The sequence below is a fragment of the Barbatula barbatula genome, assembly GCF_947034865.1.
Source record: "Barbatula barbatula genome assembly, chromosome: 12".
Taxonomy (NCBI): Eukaryota; Metazoa; Chordata; class Actinopteri; order Cypriniformes; family Nemacheilidae; genus Barbatula; species Barbatula barbatula.
The window spans coordinates 2146686-2167758 of NC_136775.1; the positions used below are offsets into that span (position 1 = coordinate 2146686).

The 21073-nt window shown below is 39.1% G+C and overlaps 1 protein-coding gene across 3 annotated transcripts in view; it reads left to right on the plus strand.

Moving 5' to 3' along the window:
- Window positions 1-21073, plus strand: part of rftn1b (raftlin, lipid raft linker 1b) — a 70144-nt gene that overhangs the window by 28037 nt on the left and 21034 nt on the right. For 2 of the 3 annotated variants that reach the window (XM_079470262.1, XM_079470263.1), the window contains exons 3-6: window positions 2902-3079; window positions 10840-10945; window positions 12170-12557; window positions 17954-18157. In XM_079470262.1, coding sequence (XP_079326388.1) covers window positions 2902-3079; window positions 10840-10945; window positions 12170-12557; window positions 17954-18157 — 876 coding nt within the window. The remainder of the gene's footprint in view (window positions 1-2901; window positions 3080-10839; window positions 10946-12169; window positions 12558-17953; window positions 18158-21073) is intronic. The other variant, XM_079470264.1, reaches the window with a different exon arrangement.

Genomic DNA, 21073 nt, shown 5'->3' on the forward strand with positions numbered 1-21073 from the left:
TGTGAACACTTTATTCAAAAGCAATATCCAAGAAAATGTAATGTGTCGCATTGTGTTTAGATAAACAGATATGGATTTCATTTACGTGTATAGCGTTTCTTTACTGTTTATTTTGTTACAAACCAGCTGTATGTGAAACATTTTGACTATAAGCAAAACTATAAAGTTAAACAATTAAAAACAGCAAAGTGAACACACACAGAACACAGACACACACACAGGTTCATACACGCATACGTAAAACACAGACACACATCCCCGCATGCTAAGAACATAAAATACACATGAACACACGCACACGCACGCACGCACGCACGCACGCACACACACACACACACACACACACACACGCTTGGTTATAACAGAGAAGCACAGATTTAAGGTAAAGGAGAGAGAAACACAAGACAAATCTTATACTGACTATAAATTACTATGTAATAATACACAAATTAAGCAGATTGTTACTTTTAAGTAATATTAATAAATACAAAAACTTTCAATTCTAAAGCTGATGTCACAGCACATGTGACATACAGTACGAGACAGTATAAGACTGCCACACCAGGCAGCTGTTTTGACAGCGCTGTGGGCACAGAGCCCTGTAAGCAAATATATCCTCTCTGTGTGTGAACAACACACTAAATACTATATAGTGTATACTACATCAAATGTTTGAAGAACAGTAAAGAAAACTTAAACGAAAGTTGAAGAGTAGTGTGTGATTACATTGCATTCCATAAAACAGTGCATTATTTACTACTTAAAGTGAATTCATATTATTTTGTGTAAAAATTTGATAACATTGCATGCGTGCTGCATCAAATCATCATGCAAATAAAAATTGCATTATTTAATTATGGTGAGTTTTTATTCGCTATAAACAATTATTTTATAAATCTGGGTAAAAATGCAATTACATTTCATCTGTGTGGCATCAAATTGTTAGAAAATAAAACTTCAGTTGTATGGTTATAGTTTTTACTTACTATAAAATAAAAAAACCAAATTTTGTGTACAAATGTAAACAATGTCATATAAGAAGTCAAAGAGTGGGAATGGGAATTGAAAATTCTGGACACTTGATATAAAATCTAAAATGTAATTCCTCTTATCAATTTCTGTGTGCCCATTTTGAACACATTTGAGTGTGCATGTGTTAAAGGAATGGTTACCTTCAAAATGAAAATTCTGCCATCATTTATTTACCCTGTTGTCATTTAAAACCTGTAAAACACAATAGAAGATATTTTGAGAAATGTTGGTCGCAGAAAACGTTGGTTTCCCATTGACTTGGTTTTTGTGATCATAAAATAGTCAATGGGGAGCGACGGTTCTTAGTTCCCAACATTTGTCAAACCATCTTCTGGGTTTTGCAGAAGAAAGAAAGTCATACTAAAGAACTATTCCTTTAACTTGTGATCTGCTGATATCAATAAAATCCCCCGAACATTAACCATATTATAACTTTGCAAAACTGTGCTCCTAAATATAGATTTTATATACTTTTTTGCAAAACAGACAGTGAGCAGGCTACATAACCATACAAGTTGATATCTTTTTATAACTTTAAAATCAAAATACGGAATCGATAGGAATCAGATACGGAGAATTAGAAATGATAAAAGTCAAATGATACCCAACCCAAAGAGAGATTCTTTGGTCACACTGAAAACAGAGCGTTTCAAGCTGTCAATATTCAACATCCCTAGTTAATAATACTGTAGTGAGTTTTTTTTTAAATGATGTTAAAACCAATTGACTTTTGCTTTTTAGTTCTGTAGTATATAATTGCCTGAAAACCTCTGAGCACATGGAAGTTCTGTCTTGAAAGTGTTTCTCAAAATGTTACCATAAAAAAACATTTACTTGCAAAACTGTTGTGATCTGTCTATTTCGAAGTGAATTCCCACCTCAAAGCTCTCTCTTCCATTTATTAGCATAAGGCTGTCATGGTTTGTGTCGAGATGGGTCTGCCGTGTTGTGGCACAGCTGGGCGATGCTGAAGGACTCCTGACACCTTCTGTCTGTTATGTTGCCTGGTCTCTCTCTCTCTCTCTCTCTCTTCCTATTACAAGTCCTGAGATTGAAAGGGGAAAATGTTCCTCCCACTTCCGAAGGTCCGGTCACTACATTGAGTGTATCTCATTACAGCAAAAAGCAAGCGTGAGAGCGGGCTGTCAGAGATATCAAAGCTCTCGTGTAAAAGCCTCTCATCTCACGTTGAGCTAAACAATCACGTTTAATTGGATTTTTCACCCGGCCCATTAAATCATAGACAAGGTTAGCAAGGCAACAATCGTTAAAACAAAACCTGTTTTGTTTCAGTCGCGTGTCACAAACAAACTAGAAAATCCTGCAGGACAGCGAACATCAGAAACATACCAAAGTGTGTTTAACTGCACACTTCTGTGAATCGGTTTAAAACTCTTCATTTCAATTCATTTGATTTAAAAGCTTTTTTTGTTTAAAGGTCCGGTATGAAATTTAGAGGCATGTAAACACAACCCAAAAGAAGATATTTTTAAAACATTACTAACCAATAAAACGTTGTCCCTCATTGATAAGGACACAAAACCACAAAGATATTTCTTAAAAATATTTAATTGTCCTATGTTGGACAGAAAACGGGGCAAATACAGGTTTTGAATGTCATGAAGGTGAACAATTAATGACAGAATTATAGCATTTTTGGGGAATGTATCCCATATCAGAAATATATACATATACAAGCCTGATAAATGTCACAATCTAATTGTTTAAAATAGAAATAATGGCTCAGGCCTAATGGCACATAATGGGTTGGCGTGTCTCTCCGGGGACTCCACCCGCCTGACCGTGTGCTGTCTTCCAGCATTTGCTTTACTCAGCCCTGTGTCTCTCTGCATCTCTGTCCCCTGGCAGATGGAACGTCCACGCTGTGTCTATCTTCAGTGAGAGAGCTGCCGTCTCAGCTGCAGGATCTTTACCAGCGGGGTTTCATTCTGGCAGCTGTGCACCCGTTCGTGCACCCGTGCAGTCCGGAGCCCGCCAGCATCCAGCGCCAGCTCTATCGGGCTGTGCTCATCAAAATCTCTGACAGGTGGGTCACAGCATCTGCATTGAAAACACGACGACTGCTTTCAACTCCACAGGTGCTGGTGACATTTATTAAAGAGGTCATACCCTACATTTCATATCTATCATCATTTGATCATTTTTAACCCCTATGACCTTTAATAACGTATGGATTTCAGCAGCAAAAGAGTTAGAATTTAATGTTCATTCGACTTTCTCTCTGACCCAAAGAATTAAACCGGATGGTTTTACTGTACCTTTAAGAGGTCTATTTAGAGGCATAGTTCTTCCAAAAATGAAAATGTATGTACATGTTGTTCCGTACAGATTCTTTCTTCTGGGGAGCACGAAAGTAGTGGCTTTGTTCATACAATCGAAGTCAATGGGGCTCCGAGTTGTTTGGTTATCAACATTCTTCAAAATATCTCCTTGTGTGCTCTGCAGAAGAAAGAAAGTCAAACATGTTTGGAATGACACGTGGATAAATGACCATTATTAGACAAATCCACCTTAACCTGCACATATAAATCAAACTGTGACCGTGATTGATGGCTTTCGTGATCTTAAATGGACGGTTCCTAGTCGAAAACAGACCAGACATTATGGTCAGCGTCGAAAGTCTGACTGTGCCAGACTCTCGCTTTCCGGACTCTCACACAAAGAGCGAGAAGTAAAGGTTGAAGAGCAGCTCAATAATCCTTTAGCCAAACAGTGGAAGTCACTCAAAGTCACATCCATTCCCCGCCCGGAGCACTGCTGGATCGCAGTCACACGTCGTCCAGACTGGCCTGGCGTAAAGGGCAGCGAGCGGGAGGGCCGGCGGACCCCAAGCTATCGTCCTCCCACACACCACGGGCAGCTGTCACTCACGAGATCTGCCCGTATCTGTAAAGGGTCGGACTGCAGGCCAGTGTCCGGCCCCGTTGACCTCACAAATGAGATCCACTCACCCCGGAGGAAGGAAGGAGGTCTGAGAGAAGCCGTGGCACAGCTTCTGTAGCTTTCCTGTCGCTCAGTGGTAGAAGCATTGCGTTAACAATGCAAGGTTGTGGGTCTGATCCCAGGGGATTGCACATACCCATGTATAAATGTATAGGATAATGCAATGTAAGTCGCTTTGGATAAAAAAAACCTCCCCATTTATTACTTGCAGGAAAAGTTCGTTATTTCTGCTTACTTTCTTATGTTTGTAATTGGCTTTTATGATTGTTTAAACTTAATAATGTTTGCACAGAGACGCGGAATTTACCTTTTTGGGGCGTTTCGCTGTAAAAAATATATTTGTTGTTTTTGGTTGGTTCAACTTAAAAATGGTTGCCTTAACTTAAAAGTAAATTCAATTTACAAATAGTAAGTCGACTAGTTGGCCTATTTTTAAGTTTCATTAAATAAAAAATTTAAGGCACCATGGATTTAAAATTTTTATTTAACCAACAATTTCTTTACAGTATACGGGTGGATTACTTTCAAATGACCTGGGGTTTAAAAATCTAAACAAAATGTGTCATTAGTTTCAGAAGAGATGTTAACAATGTGTCAAACTGAGCGATTTGTCAAGTCTGCGATCAAAAGGATATAATTTCAGATCTCACTATAATCTCAAACGTTTCTCATTAAATTTACTCAACAATCAGAAGTTAAATACTCTAAAAACAATTCTTAGTAGTCGATTCAGAAAATAAGATGTCCGTCAGATTCAGAGCTCCTGTCGTGGACGGTGTACCTAAATCTTTATTCCTAAAATGACCCTGTCCTTATGGTCACACTAGGAATCCCGAAGGACATTCCTATCAAATGAAGGTTTAATGCGGAACACTATGAAGGAATATTCCTCTATATTACTGTTGATCTTTCGTCTGATCTTGCACATAAGAGACGTGGAGCACTGTGAGAGTTACGCCGTAAGCTGAAAGGTATTTCTCAAAGTTTGTAGAGTCCAATGCATGTCGAGATGAACAACCTCACCGCCCGTCATACTCTGACAGGAAAAAAATGTCTTCACAATGCAAATACTCATTATGAATGGCATAAACACACTCAATAAGTCATCTTAAAGATGAAAACTCACGCTAATGTCAACCAAGCGTAATTCGTAAATCGGACACCCTGCCTTCAAGTTTTGTTTTTGCCATTGAGTAGCCTGACAGATGTACCATTAGAAATGTTAAATGTCAAGTTTGAATTTTCATTTCAAATGGATCAATATCCATTTTGTGCTGGAATATTATTTTAACAAGTTATGCAAGAAGTAGACATGAGTTAAGGATGAAGAAAAAGCCGCTCATAGCCCTCCTCTCCAAGAGAAAGACGTTGAGCCAAGAGCAAAACATGAAGAAAGCAGATCAGAGTGGGATTCTGTCACATGTATGTGGATGGGAGGATGGTTGCATGGAAGCCGCTGCCGCAGAAGCTGCATCGCTTTATCTCTGGCGTCTGTCACCGTGGAGACAGTTGCTCACATCAGCAGCAGCCCTGAGGGATAAACCTGCAAAAAAGAGAGATATCAAACAGGGCACAGTTCTGCTGCTCCCCCGCCAATCCCACGAATCAGAGCAGAGCCAGGAAAAGTGCAGATGAAAGTGGTCCTTCATGTAGCCATCCTTCCCTCTCTGAAAACAAACAGATCCAAACCCATCCAGGTGAGAAGACAAGAGATCAAAAGACAGGAAGAGAAACAGAAACAAAAGATGAGATGAAAAACTGCTGGGAAAACTTCTTATTGTCCAACCTGGATCTCTTTTAGATGCTTGACCTGGTTTTGAGATGATAGGATTTTGCTTAAACTGGATTTAGGAGTAGTTTACCTTCAAAATGAAAATGCTGTCATCATTTACTCCCCTCTTGTCATTTAAAACCGGTATGATTCTCTTTCTTCACAAAAGAAGATATTTTGAAAGATTCTGGTATCAGAACTGCACATCCCTGTTAACAACTTTCTTTTTGACAGAATTTTCGTTTTAAAGGTGAACTAGATTTAAGTATACCTTTAATAGTATTAAGAATACTATTAAGACTCAGATTCTTCTCCTTAAATTGCTCAACAGAAAAAATATGGAAACAAGTGAGACTATTGTTGAAATACATGTGTGCGGAGGTGTAAAGGAATGTAGATTGTAGAGGTTAAATAATCTGGATTTGGGTGTATTTGATGAGAAATGATCACGTTCATATTAAGATCTTCAATGTTATTGACTTTCGATTCCAGACTTGACAAATATGAGCTCTGTTTGAGAAATTGTTGATATCTCTTCATCTACAAATGACAGAGACGTTTGAAAGATTAAAAATAGTAATTACACAAATGGGAAATAAAATTAAGACTATATTGAGAATCATTAGATCTGGATCATCACCAGAATTATTATCATTTTTAAGAGTTTACTGATGGCTTATTGACAAAATGTTAAATACTCTCATTTGAAAGTCACTTTGGATAAAAGCGTCGGCTAAATAAAGAAATGTTAAGTAAATACATTCAGTCTTGCATGACATACAGTACACAGCACCAACACAAGTTACGGGTGGGACTTTCTGTTTGGCTGAACAATGGCAGACGTGGGGAGTGTTTGTAAAACATTGATCATGAAATTGTATTCTGTAATGTTGTATTTTTTCAATCAGGGGAGATAGAACGAACTGGTGGGTGTGGATGGAGCGGATCCCAGCCCTCCCACCTCAGGATTAGTCTGTTTCTAAAGCTTGTGCACATGAGGATGACTTCTGCAACAATCCCCCCCCTCTAAATCCCACCCTGCCCGTGCGGGACGGTGCAAATATAGGCGCTCTTTCTGACCTCCGGTCCGTTCAGATGTGAACAGCACGAGCGTGAAGGAGTTCTGCACCCGTACGGATTAGCGCTGGCAGGCAGGGCTCCTTTTAAAGCGATTTGCCAGGAATTACTCACAGCCTTGTGGCGAATCTCTCAGAATAGCCGACTCCTTTTATATTTCCAAATGTCAGCTGTCAAGGCCCCACCGTGTTCAATTTTAGTTACAGTTCCACTTCGGCGACGCGGGTGGCTGATATATGCATCGTTTTTTTGATAATTGCAAAGCACCTTGCAGGGGTACCGGTACGGACCGAAAGCCATTAGGACTGATATGCTCCAATAACATCATTCATGGCCCGGTAAATAAGCTGACATCAAGAAAGATGTGATACATTATTAATGTGGTGATTAAAGACGAAGAACGCACGTTTGATGGATATGAAAGAAGGTTGTTGTCATGGCAATGCCACCCTAGATGGGGCACGCAGACACGCAGCTGGATACGGCCTCGGGACCCGGATATATTGTCTGTGTGATGCCGAGCTGACAGTATTAGTGATGTCAGCGCACCTGCGGGCAAGGAGAAACATGTGAAACACACACACAGAGACACAAAATCGTATAACAAACAGGCTTTTGATAGCAGAGCTACCCAGCTGCGTCTAAGATCTGTATCTAAGAAACATCTCGGATCTAGACGGTTCAGATTCTTTTCGATTCATAATATTACTTTGAGAGATTGTTTCTAATGGCACCGCTCCTGCAAAGAAGATTCTGCATTGTTTCTTAAGGAGTTTAAAGTCTCAGTGATCCAGAAGTTGAGAAAGTTTTTTATTTCAACGCATTTCTGAGTGAAATGGAATTTTGAATGAGAAAAACAGTGGCCGTGGCTTTTGTCTTTCTCTGCGATTTGGTTGCATTTTTAAATGGAACTGGCAGCAGACTGACAGTTGGAGGGGAGGAGTTGTCAGATGCTCCGCCCCAAGCCGTCATGTAAGATGGATAGTCACTACAGCACGGAAGTGCATTTTCAAATTTTAACTAAAGATTATGAGGACACACAATTTTTTAAAAGAGAATGACCCAAATTGATAAACTATTTAAAATAAGCAATATTCCATAAAAATTGGCATTGTCATTTTTTCTTCACTGGGACTTTAACCCATAACAGAAATATGATCGGGATTCATTTCTCATCACAAATTATCTCTCTTTTATATCGCAATTATTACTTCTAGGCACCAATGAGAACAAATGGAAACATCTCATCTGCATCTCAGATATTTCTCCTGAGATAATGAGTCGGAAATTAACGTTTCAGAAAGGTTTTCACAACGTGTCAAACTCAGCTCGACATGCATCTCGACATGCATTGGACTCTACAAACTTCGAGAAATACGTTTCAGTTTACAGCTTAACCTCAAACCGTCTCTCACAGAGCAAATACAGATTATTTTACCCCTACAATCTAAATTCATTTTACACCTGAAATCGTCTCGTTTGTTTCTTCAAAGTAATTTTGGGAGATACATCCCAGACTGGCTTGAGACTTAAAAGTAACACGACTTAGAACTTTATTATCTCCTGAGAAATAAAAGAACAACATCTGAGCTTTAAACTGGTTTCAGGGGATACAACGTGGTATTTTTCATTCGTTGAATGCATATGCTGCTTTTCAAATGCATCTTCATCTAAAACAAAGAGCGCCAGCATGGTTCATGTGAGGAGAATGCGCTGAAGCAGCAGATGGCCGTGTGTTGGCGGGAAGTGTGAATTTATGCATGTGTGTGCGTGACAGAGGTGAGTCAGCGTCCTGCTGCGCTGTGACTCTGTGGCTGGATGAAGCGTTAGGTTGGTGGGTTTAATCTCCGTCACACACACAGACAGTGAAATGGGCCGTACTGGGATGAGCTGGAGGGGATGCACAGTCCACCTCACAGGGATGCTTGCGGTTTTCCTCTGCAGCTTTTGAGAGTTGATTATTCATGCTTATAAAACGGATAGTTCCATCTGTGCGTTCTGATTGGACGAGGGCGTTCAAAGCCGTTTCAACACTGAGACCAATGCTGTGACTGCACATTACTGCATCACACTGCTTATTCACTTGGCAAACATAGAGTAAATAGCCTGTGGAAGTGTATTTCTTGGCAGATGAAGATTAGATAGATTAGATTCAACTTTATTGTCATTACACATATACAAGTAGGCCTACAGTGTAACGAAATGTAGTTTAGGTCTAACCAGAAGTGCAATTAGCAAGTGCAGGATATACAGTTAGAATAAATACAGAATACAATATGAGAGAATGTAATACAGTTATGAAAATATTTTACAGTAGGTATGTACTATGAACAATATATAGAGATGACTGTATACTATGAACATTAACACTATGAACATTAATGTACAGGTGGATATGAGCAGATCATAATTTAGACTAAACAATAGTGCAAGTGATTAAGTGTGCATAGATTATTGACATTAGCTGTTACAGTTGCAATGCAATAGGTGAGTTAATGCAGTTGTTGAAGTAACAGTGCAGTGGATGAGTTAATGCAGCTATCTGAAATTATGGATGAACTGTTTGTCCTCAGTATTATTAATGTTAAATATGGCAATGGGATGTCGTACAGGCTATTACAGGGTCAACGGGATTTCGTCGAGTAAGATGCGTTCCTGGATCAACACCTTTTCAACATTCAAGTCAAAGAAATGTCATAACCCACATAATTTAACTCTGTTAAATCAGAGAGAAACAATAGACTGTTATGAATGGTATGCAAGTCCCTAACCTACAATGTACAATAAACAACCGGGAGACTGCATTTATTATAATTTAAATTGTTATATCAACACCATGCATTGTGTTTTACCATTTTTTTTTCAGTTTCAATTTTCCCCTGTAAAGCTGCTTTGGAACAATGCACATGTGAAAAGCGCTACATAAATAAAATGGATTGAATTGAATGTTAAAGTTTTTGTAGTAGATTTTTCACGTTAAAATAAAACTGTAATTGTAATTCTTGAAATACGGTCAAGAACCGTCAAGAAAAAGATTGCTAACAAGAAAAACAGGAAATATACTTTATGGAATTTGTTTCATAACACAGTATACAGCATTTCTTTTTTTTACGGGATTTTATTACTATCTCGCTTATTACAGTCTAGTTCATTTAGCTTTTTTAACTGGATTTGTTTACACTGGCTAAACCTAATATTGACCCTAAACCTAATTCTAATTGGTTGAAAGAGATGTTGTTCCAGGAACATATCCTACAAGAAAATGCACAAGGGCAGGATCAGGTCAATCTTTGTCTTGCTCTGCCCACATTCCTGTCTTTAGCATCCTAAAGCAAAGACACTGTTTTGACCTGTTAATGAAAAATATATTTGTAGACTAAGCTAAGAATAATGCAATTAAACATTTAAAGAATTACACACAACTTTAAAGCAGTGGTTCACCTCAAACCGAAAACCCTGCTTGTTATTTCAAACCTGTATGACTTTAAACACAAAAGGAGCTATTTTGAAGAATGTCGCTAACCAAAAACCGTTTGATGCCCATTCACGTCTATTGTACCAGTGCAAGTCAATGGGGACCAACGGCTTTCTATTATAACATTGTTCAAACTTTTCTTTTGTGTTCTGCAGAAGAAAGTCATACACGTTTGAAATGAGAGGCAGGCGAGTAAATTAGGACAGAATTTTCATTTTAAGTTGAACTACTTCTTTAACAAATCGCCCCATAAAGAAACAGCAGCGCATGTTTCTTGAATGTGTTTTTTTACATTTTACCTAAGCGACTTGCAGTGCATCAATGGCCTTCATTTTGATTCTTAATGTGTTTTACTATTGCACATTTTTTAGTAAATGTTGCATTAGTGAGTTTCTCTGTCTGAATAATCATGTGACTGAAATGAACTCTTTTGTGTTTGTTGGTGATGTATATCGCTGCTCTGGACCTGTTTAATGGTCAGTTGATGTACATTAAAACACATAATCTCTTGTCTTTTCAGCTGGGAGACGAATCCAGACTTTGAGCCTTACCATCTAAAACTGGAGGAGTGCATGTCTGCCGAACAGATCCCAACCCCAGAACACATCCAGGGCTATGTGAAAAAAGTAAGAATTGTTCGTCAAGATTATTTACATTTTAGTTATTTTTGTTCAGGTAACTGTTATCCGTGTGAAATAATTTTTAAAAGGTATATTCCAATTCTATATCTGCTATATTCTCCTTAAACATCTCAGTGTGAAAAATCGCAACGAGCCGTCACGACTAACCCCCCCCCTCGCACATCAAACTCGGAAATTATTCAGTGGCCTTTCACCGAGGGAGGAAGCCTGCAAGAAAATGGCTTCTTATCTATGCAATTTCATTTGCATCATTGTTGCAAATATAATGACAGGACTCCCGGAGTCCACGTTCAATATGCATTTAACAATGCGTCGCTCATGGTTTAATTTGAGAGGAAATAACCCGGGCACCTCGCCGAAACTGATTCCCGTCACGTGGGCGGAGGCCTCGGACGGAGATAGCGGCGGCAGGCCCAAGGCTGGCCTTTATTAAAGCGCCATAATGGAAAATAGCGTCATTAGCATTCCTTGACAGTTAACGATTCAATTCGCTTTGATGAGAATTCAAATATTGGCTTCTGAACGCAAACTGACAATAAAGTGTAAGATGCTCGGCTGATTTTGGATGCGCCGGGCGGTCAGTGGTGGCCCTCTGCCATCGTGTTCAGCACTTACTAATTTCAAATAGCTGACGGTGTGGGAGAAAGACAGTTGCTTTTGTTTTCGTTGTTAAGGGTAATGCGGCACATCGGAGCAAACCTCGAAACAAGTGAAATTACTTTCTTATCTTGTTCAGAAGCAAACCTTTTGGCGGGGTGACGGGTTTATCCAAGCGTCATTGTTGACAATTCCGCTGTACGGAGAAAAACAGAAATGATGTTTAAGATGTTGCCGGTCGACCCCGTTGAACTGATTTTGAGTCTACACAAAAACACAAATTCTGTCATCATTGATTCACTCTCATGTCAAACAAAACCTGCACATCAGTTATCAGCATATTCTTTTAAATCATTTGTGTTCTGCAGAAGAAAGAAAGTCATACAGATTTGAAATGACATAGGGGTGAATGAATGATGAAAGATGTTCCCCTTCAAAATGGCTCAGAATAAAAATACCCCTTTTCTCACCCTCATTGCAAAACTGCTGTCATTTCTTCTGTCGACACAAAACAGAAATGTTGTAAGCGTCATCACAACAACAAGCTACAATGACCTTGTTTCTCAAAATCCATAAAAACACATAAAAACAGTGGTGTGTTTATCTCAACAGCAGATCCAGGATGCTGCAGATCAAGGCATCATGTTTGTAGGCTTCATCCAGGAGCCAGCTGGCCTACGCCCACACGTGCTCCGGCACGGAGAACCAGAGGAACCCTCCCTCTCCCTGCACTCCAGCCCCAGCTCGTTGCACGGCTCCGGGCTAACTCCCAGCCCCATCCCCCTGGAGGAGCCGGAGCTTGAAGACGAGCCCGGAGCGGAGAACGGGGGAGGTGAGACTCAGAAAGAAGACGTGAAATCTGCTTCAGGTGAAGATGGAGATGATCTATCCAAATCTGGTGAAACACAGCCAGGAGATGCACTCACACACAACAACAACGACACGGCCAAAATCACAGACACCACGGAGAAACCTGGCAGGCTGCTTCTGGCGAAGAGAGGTGGGTTGATCATTTTTATCCTTTTGATGAGACTAAACCTTATCAAGGCTATAAATATGAAAGCAAAGATGTCTGGACGTTTGTCAGCTTTTGCCACCTGGATTTAGGATTTAATGTGCAAACTATAAAAGTGTTAATGGGATAGTTCACACACAAATGAATCACTCAACCTCAAGTAGTTCCGAACCTGTATAGATTTCTTTGTTCATTGAACACACGGAACGATATTTGAGAAAATGTCAGCAACGTACATTTCTGAGGGCACCATTGACTACAATAGTAGAAAAAATTAAGATGGTAGTCAAAGGTGTCCCAGCACTGTTTGTTTTCCTAAATTCTCCAAAATATCAATTATTTTCTGATATGGTAGTCAATGATGTCCTAGAAATCTCAGCTGCCAACACTCTTCCAGATATCTTTCTTTGCGTACAACCAAACAAAGAAATGTTAACAGGTTTGCAATAACCGTGGTTGAGTAATTCATTTTTGGGTAAACTATCCCTTATAAAGTAAAACTCAAGGTATGACTGGTCAAACAACCACTTTTTGTTTGTTGTTTTGTAGTATTTCCTATAGTAAACTGTATTTACAAGGTTCAAAAACTATAGTATCTAGGAATACAGCTACAGTTTACTATGGTAAACACTCAAGCATGCTACAGTATTGTTTCATGTGGGAATAAATAATTATACATTTCCATTTATATACATTTATACAAAAAGCAACGTTTACTGTGCACAGAAAGAGTTTACAATCGATTCATTGAAACTTGACATTCAAGCCCCGAGACAATGAAAGATCCTAAAACTAATCTAACGATTTTAGGGAACGCAATGGTCGAATGAATTAAAATAATCACCATATTCACCACGTTGCTGAATTATACTGAATATGCACTACATGGGACAGCCCTACTGTTCGTTCATGGTGACAGAAAGATGCACCAAATCATTTGTCCTCTGGGTGACAGTCTCTTATCGTCCCGCATTCATCTAATCACGATTAAAGAAAAGCATTGTCCCTAAGTTTTAATGCAACGCTTTGACGTATGGGATTTTGGCAGACTTGGCATTTACAGGAACACACACAGCGGGTGCTGGATTAGGCTTTGTTCAACCTCTTTTTATTCTGCCAGTATCCAGATGGCCCACCTCAATATTAGCTCGGGAACCATTTTTTGCTAATGCCGTGCACGGTGTTCACCACGCTGGGAATCTCGCGCCGCCAACCAAAGTCTCCATCTGGAGGTGGCAAAATGATCCTGTAACGGCGGTCTCACGCCGCACCAGCTTTTCTCATTCAGCCACAAAATTGAGGGCTGCCGGTGGTCCCGTCGCACTGCGTCTTCTGGGTTATCACCACTGCTGATAAATACAGTCATTCCCTCCTCGAATCGCTCCGATTCTCCCGGCGAACATCTATAAAACAGAATGATGGTGGTCAGCGGTGTAAAACGCTCAGAGCTCAGATGAGGTGCAGGTTTGTTACTCCCTCGGTGTAGCTGTTGAGCCAGAGGTGTGAATCATTTATTTAGAAAGGCAGGACGAGATTAGTTGATGTACGTAAAGGGAATTCGAAAATAAAAATGTCTAAGTAAAACATCTGCATGTGTATTCATTCAAATATCAATGCAACAGATTCTATAGAGATCTGATATCTCTATAGAGTTTCTTCATGCACAACTTATGTAAATGAAATATAATTAGCATTTCTTCCTCATTCGTTTAGAAAAAAGTCAAGGATTTATTTTGACTTCTGTACTTTTAAAAACATCTGTATTGATGTCTATTGTAACTGGCTCAGCTCCACTGTCATTCATCAGGCGGTTGGGATGATAAATATTAAATAGACGTTGATGTTAACAGAACAAACAGACCAAGCTCATTCACTGGGGTTGGGCTATTTGATGTGGGGGGGTCTTTAAAACTTGTTTGGAAACAATCGTTATCTTGGCGCCACCCATGACGTAGCCGTGACACACACTTAGCTTTAAAACAACAAACATTTTAATACAGCACAACAGACTATTACAAATCAGCAAGAAATAAGAAAAAGCCAAAAGACAATAAGTATATATATATATATATATTTAAATAAATATATATATAATATATAGTGCAACTTAATGAAGAAAATAGTAGCAGAGAAAACGATAAAAGGGCACACGTGAAAGCTCGAAAAACATTTCCACAGTTCTCACCAGCTCTTCTCAAGACACAGGACCTTTGGACCTTTGGGGTGGTTTGTGTTAATGTGATGCAATGCGAATGCAAACACGAAATGACTTGTCGTGTTCTGTGGTTCTGTATAACTGCACATATAGGACTACAAAGTGTTTGACCTTGTCACACCGATCAACAAAGATGACAGTAATCCTGGACCTGTGCTGATCACGTGTTGACCCTTTAGAAGTCATCAGACACGTCTGTAGCATGACGCCCATCTGTGAACCTCTTCTTTACCACTGCTGGCACCGGGGGTCTTTTTTGGAGATGGACCCCTTGGACCTGTTACATTTAGATGTTTAAAAAAACACTGAGAGGCCGAGTGAGATTTTAAGCATAATTATACTTTTGTATATTTTTAAGGGTTTGTGTAGTTTAGGGCTTGTGTAGATTGAAGAACTACAAAAACCATGTTGTTTTCCAACACAACCTAGCTGTTCGGTACTGTTTAGGAAAAGTTAAAGGAACAGTTCACCCAAAAATGAAAATGATCTTATAGTTTACTCACCCTTATGCCATTCCAGATGTATAAGACCTCCTCTTGTGATGATGTTATACGAGCAATGTTAATGTTGAAAATGTTAAAAATAAAACGTTAAAAATTTAGATTTCTACCATGGAAAGCCAATAGGGACCATTTTTGGGTACACTATTCCTTTAAGAGTTGCAACTTTTGATCAAAAATGTGCTATCTGAGGTAGAAATACACATTTGAAATACAAGTAATAAAGTAATAAATGCTGTTGATGTACTGTTCCTTGTCGTACAAAATATTAGCATAATTATTATAATTGAAAATTTTATGTTTTTTATTATGTAATTAAAATGATTTCTTTCCCTCAAATTCATATTAAATCTTTTTGCATATCATCGCTGTCCTTCCAAAACCTCGGATGTCCAATTTTGCTTTACTTTTTAAATGATTAAATACCGTTTGTCAAAGTTGAACACTTTTTACCACTTTTTAACTGTTAGTCGTTCATCCAGTAATAAACAAAAAGGGTGACTTTAATGTTTATTAATTTAAAGGGTTATTAATAATAATGATGGTTTCAGAATGACAGCAGTAATACATTCTTTAGATTTTTACTTATTTCATACAAGTTTGTTTACAATAAATAAAGGTTGTAGCAAACATCCTTAACAATAAATAATGTGTGTAACACGGCTCGGACCTTTGATTTCAAATCTCTTGCATCACTTCCTGTCTTACTCTGCTTATCCATAAAAGTGGTCATAAATAAAATGAAAGAAAGTAAGTTGTTAATAAAGTGCCTTGCAGATTTACAAAAGCACCTGTTGTGGCTCCACCTCATTCAAGCCAGGAGAACACGCTTCTTGAACGCCCTTTCAGTTCTTTCATTTTCTATGCCCGCTCCCGTCAGGTGGCGGCTAATGACTCAATGCAGTCAGTCGCAATCTAACTGATCGCTGCCGAAACTAAAGTGCATCCATATTTATCTTTTTGGTCAATTTCTCATTAGTCCTAATATAGATCTGAATGGGAAGGTTTTATGGGGCCGAGTCGGGCACGCAAACAAATTCATCTTACACTATCGTAATCCATTAGGTGAGCGCTCCTTCTATGTGTGGCAGGCGTAAGTGCTGTTTTGTTTTTCTACAAAACATAATCTCATTTAGACGAACGGATGGTCAATTCTCCCAGAAGCGAAGCTATTCTGCTGAGAAACGACGGTCCCAAATACTCCATTAGGATTGACACTATATTACCTAATTTCCCTGATTACTCGAGTGGACACAAGCTAACGACTTCATAAGCCAAGCTATACAAGCTAATGAATGAAGTGTGAAGGACTACAGCAAAACAGCACACACTTCAGAGAACAACAACAGGCCGACAAATCACACTAAGCCAATAAATAAAAACAAGCTTGGTTAGTGCGAGTTTGGGGCTGGTGTAGATCGAACGACTGCAAAACCATTTGGTTTTTACGAAAACCTAGCTGGTCAGAACTGTTTATGGGTAAAGAAACAGTTCACCCAAAAGATGAAAACTCTCTCATAGTTGACATACCCTTAATACTTCCCAGATGCTTAAGACCTCCTCTTTCTTCAGTAAAACACACACGGTTTCGTTATACAAATAATGTAATCTTATACGGGGGATAAAATTATCAAGCTTCAGGAAGCACATACAGTACATCCATCTAAAAACAATAGAGACGATTCCAGTGGGGTCAAAAATGAGCCACGGCTTTACTGTAAATAAACAAACAAAAAGCTAACTGTAATTTAGACAAACCATGGTATCCAAAATGGTTCTAACAATGGCATTTATAGTAATACTGTGATTAGAAATGGTGATCAATCAGCCAAAAATCCTGGTTAGTTCACTTACATGAGTTACATACAGTAGCACAGAATTATTGAGAAAAATTATACATTTTAGACATGGTTATGTTGTCAAAACCTTTCTGTAGTTATTTGACAGATTTTTTTCATTCTGCTCATCACAATGCATTATGGGATTTCCCTGTTGTATACAAACGATTCTGTCCTTTGATGTGCCCAAAAGGTGGCATTTCAGAAGGTAGCGTAACAATAACGCCAATGTTATGATGCATTAAGTTGCTTCATTTCGGAATAGCACGACACACCTACAATATGAATGTGGTAAAGGTCCAGTGTGCTGTTTATTGGAAGATCTATTGACAAAAATTCTATATAATATACATAACTATGTTTTCAGAGGTGTATAAAGACCTTACATAATAAAGCGTTATGTTTTTATTGCCTGAGAATGAGCTATTTCTATCTACATACACCACGGGTCCCCTTACTTGGAATTCACCATGTTGTAGCCCTAAACGGACAAACTGCTCTACGGTAAATGCGTTATCTCCTCTGGGAAAGAAGTGAAAGGTGACGACATCTGAGTTCTGTGTCAGCCGCCGTAGTGCTTCAAAATGGAGGGCTGGATTGAGCCGTTGTTTGCAATTTTCAACCTCACTGCTAGATGTCGCTAAATTTCTAAATTAAACTGGATCTTTAAATTGTCTAAAGCAGCCAAAAAATGCAAGGTTACGTTTTTGCAAGGAATGCCTATAGAACTATACAAGCTGATTCATTAAATCACTTCCTCCAATGCAAATATACGTGTTACACTGATGTATTTTTTAATTGAAATGTATATTTAACATGTGCCCACAGGAGCTGAGCTCTTCGGGTTGTTTAATTATCCGGGTCGTCGTGAGGGTCAGCTCAAGTACTACACGGTTAAAGTGCCTCTGCGGATACAGCCGATGGGTGAAGGTATAGGCACCTTAGAAGCCAACTGGCTTGATCACATGACCCAGCATTTCAACAGCGGGGCGTCGCTTGTGGACGGATACTTTCAGCTGACCAATGACAATGGTGAGACTTCTTACAGTTCTTACATTTTGAGACGTCTTACTCTTTACTGTGGCTGTTGCTTATTTGGTTTTATAAAGACAGAGCTTTGTGCTTTGGAAGTACAGTGTTAAGAACAAAGATAATTTCTTTCAAAGAAAAAGTAGATATTACATACAGTACATTGTCTAGGATATGATACTTTTTGTGATAATTATCAAATTTTTAAACAGGTTTTTAAGTACAAGAATAAAAACATAAAACTGTAATACTTCCGATGAACTCACCTTCGGAGAGAAACGATTCTTGACTCCTGATTTCTCAATGCTTCTTATCAGAGAGAGACGTCACATTTTCTTTATCTGTATCTGCAACTTTTTCAGTGTGATATATGATTCAGTAACTCAAGCATCACATCATCGCTACTAAACAAATCATAAATTGGTAAAAATGTAATTCGTTCGATGAGTTTTTTTCTCGTCCTTTATTTACTTTCTGTCTTAGTAATTAAGAATCCCATTAAAATTCCTCGCGGGGCTTCGTTCGCTCTAGTGCACGTAGAGTATTTACAGAATGCAATTCGGCGTGCAGTGGAGATGCGCTCAGGATCTCATTGCTCTCTGTGAAATGCTCTGGTGGTTTGAGTTAAGCTTTTGTGTGTTTGATATCTAACAGATATAGCTTGTTTTGTGGCTGGGTTATAACATGGGGGACGTTGGGAAAACAGGGTATCTGTCATCATTTACAGCTCTCTTTAAGAGAGTGTGCGCAATGTGGCAAAACCCAAGCCTCTTATTAGTTAATTAATTTCCCTTGTAGACTCTGTAAGATCATGCCAAATTGTTTGGCAAATCTAGAGGGGCAAGTTGTCCTGGCGTAGCCCAGAATAATCACTGAGAAATAGAACTGAACAAATGTTAATGTGGACTCTAAAATAATCAATGGCACGATACTAGGATGCTGTGGGTGGTTGCCAGGGTGTTGCCAAGGTAACTCGAGTAGTTTCAAACATGTTGCCTTGCATATTGCCAGGGTGGTTGTTAGGGTCTCACTATCCGATAGCTAAAATGTCCTGGGAGGAATGTGTTGTGTTGCTATGCTAGGGTGCTGTTGATGGTTGCCAGGGTGTTGTCAGGTCAGTTCTTTCCAGTTGCTAGGGCATTGGCTCCGAGTGAAATGTTGTGTTTTACTTTGCTAAGGTGCTGTAAATGGTTCCTAGGAGCATCGCTCAACAGTTTTTTATGTGTGTTTCCCTGTGGGTTGCTAGGACTGGCTGGTTGCTAGGGCATTGCTATGTGACTCCTAACTTGTTAATTAGAGTGAATTGGAGTGTGTTGCTATGATGGGGTACTGCTGATGGTTGCCAGGATGTTGCTACGGTGTTCTGCGTGGTTTTAAACATGTGCATTGCATTTGCTATATTGGTCTGATCGGTTGCTAGGGCATCGCTAAGCAACGTGCTCTGAGTGGATTGCGTTTTACAGATTTACAGGCAAATGTCGAAAGAGCGCTGTACGCATCTATGCAAAATAGGTTAAGGGTTTATTGGAACAATAATGATACTGATGCCTTAGCAACTAACTGAAGATGTAACTATATTCGACACAAATATGTTTTTACAGCTCCAGAACTGTAAAAGCTAAATGACGGTGTTCATGCCAACAACACGTGCAAAGAGAAATAGCAAGAAGTGAGAGCAGTGTTACAGGAGGAGGAAGGTGCGAGGCGAGATGCCCCGTGGATTCCGGGAACAATGTGATATCAAAGCACCAGCAGCGTGTAGACTTTTTATAAGCGTCTGATTACATGAAAGGCTGGAGTCGCATTCATTATCAACCCTGCGAGCACATGGTCCAGATCTCTCCAAATTTAGCTTCTCTTTGAGCCTGGTCGACGAATGCATAATGAGAACTCCATGGTGATGTGCTCACAGCGCGTTCTCCCAGTAAACATCAACACGTCCGTAATATGCGAGGATGAACTCGTACACACGCAGAAAAGAATAAGAGTCTCACAAAAACAAGTCAAGGTCACGTTTCTGCAAAAATCAAACAGAAAAATTATAATAAAGATGTGCTGTTTTGCATTGAGAAAAGAAGTAAAATGTATTGAATTGTAATATTTTAATAATTCACATTTTCTCAAAAACTCTCATTATCAATCAAGAATTGTGCCATAATTGTGTCCAGATGTTTGGCATCATAACATGTTTCTCTATTACTTTAATAGTTATTATTACAAATATTTTATTAGAAAACAATATAAAAAATAATAAATTAAAGCTAGTAAATTAAGCTTGATATAAAAATCCATGACAAATGAAATAATATATCACTATTTCAATAAATAATATTCATTGTTTTCCATTAATATAATGAGAATTTAAGGGTATTAGGTCCTATGACACTTTACTGTCTTAAAACAGGCTTCATTTTCTTTTATCAAAATTCTTATCTCTTTCTTTTTGGGGGGTGAAATATGACCTGGATATGTTCTTGACAGGTTTGCCTTTCAATTTGATAGAAGATCAGAAAGCATCTCTCAAGAGATCAGGGGTGGCAAGCTCCACTCCTCATCACCATCACAATCTGCCCTCAGGGTTGCAGATATGAGTTTATCCACCGGTCCAGGGCTGGATGGGGGTTTTGTGTCGGCTCAGAGTCTCCTGATGGATTTTTGCCGTTCTGCTCCACTGATTTACTTTTACACTTCGCCTGTGACCTCGTCTGCTTCCGTCTCAGGGACATTGAGGATGTCCAGGAAAACGGCCCACAAAAAGAATCTTTCCTTCTCCCTCTCCCTCCTCCCAGAGCGGTTTCCATGGTGAGAAAAAGAAGTGATGGGTGTGGTGTTGATGAAAGCCTGCATGCCGCCCATCAGGCCGACGGTGCATTTTTATCTCAGAAGCCACCACCGTTCATTTAACATTTAGAGATTCGG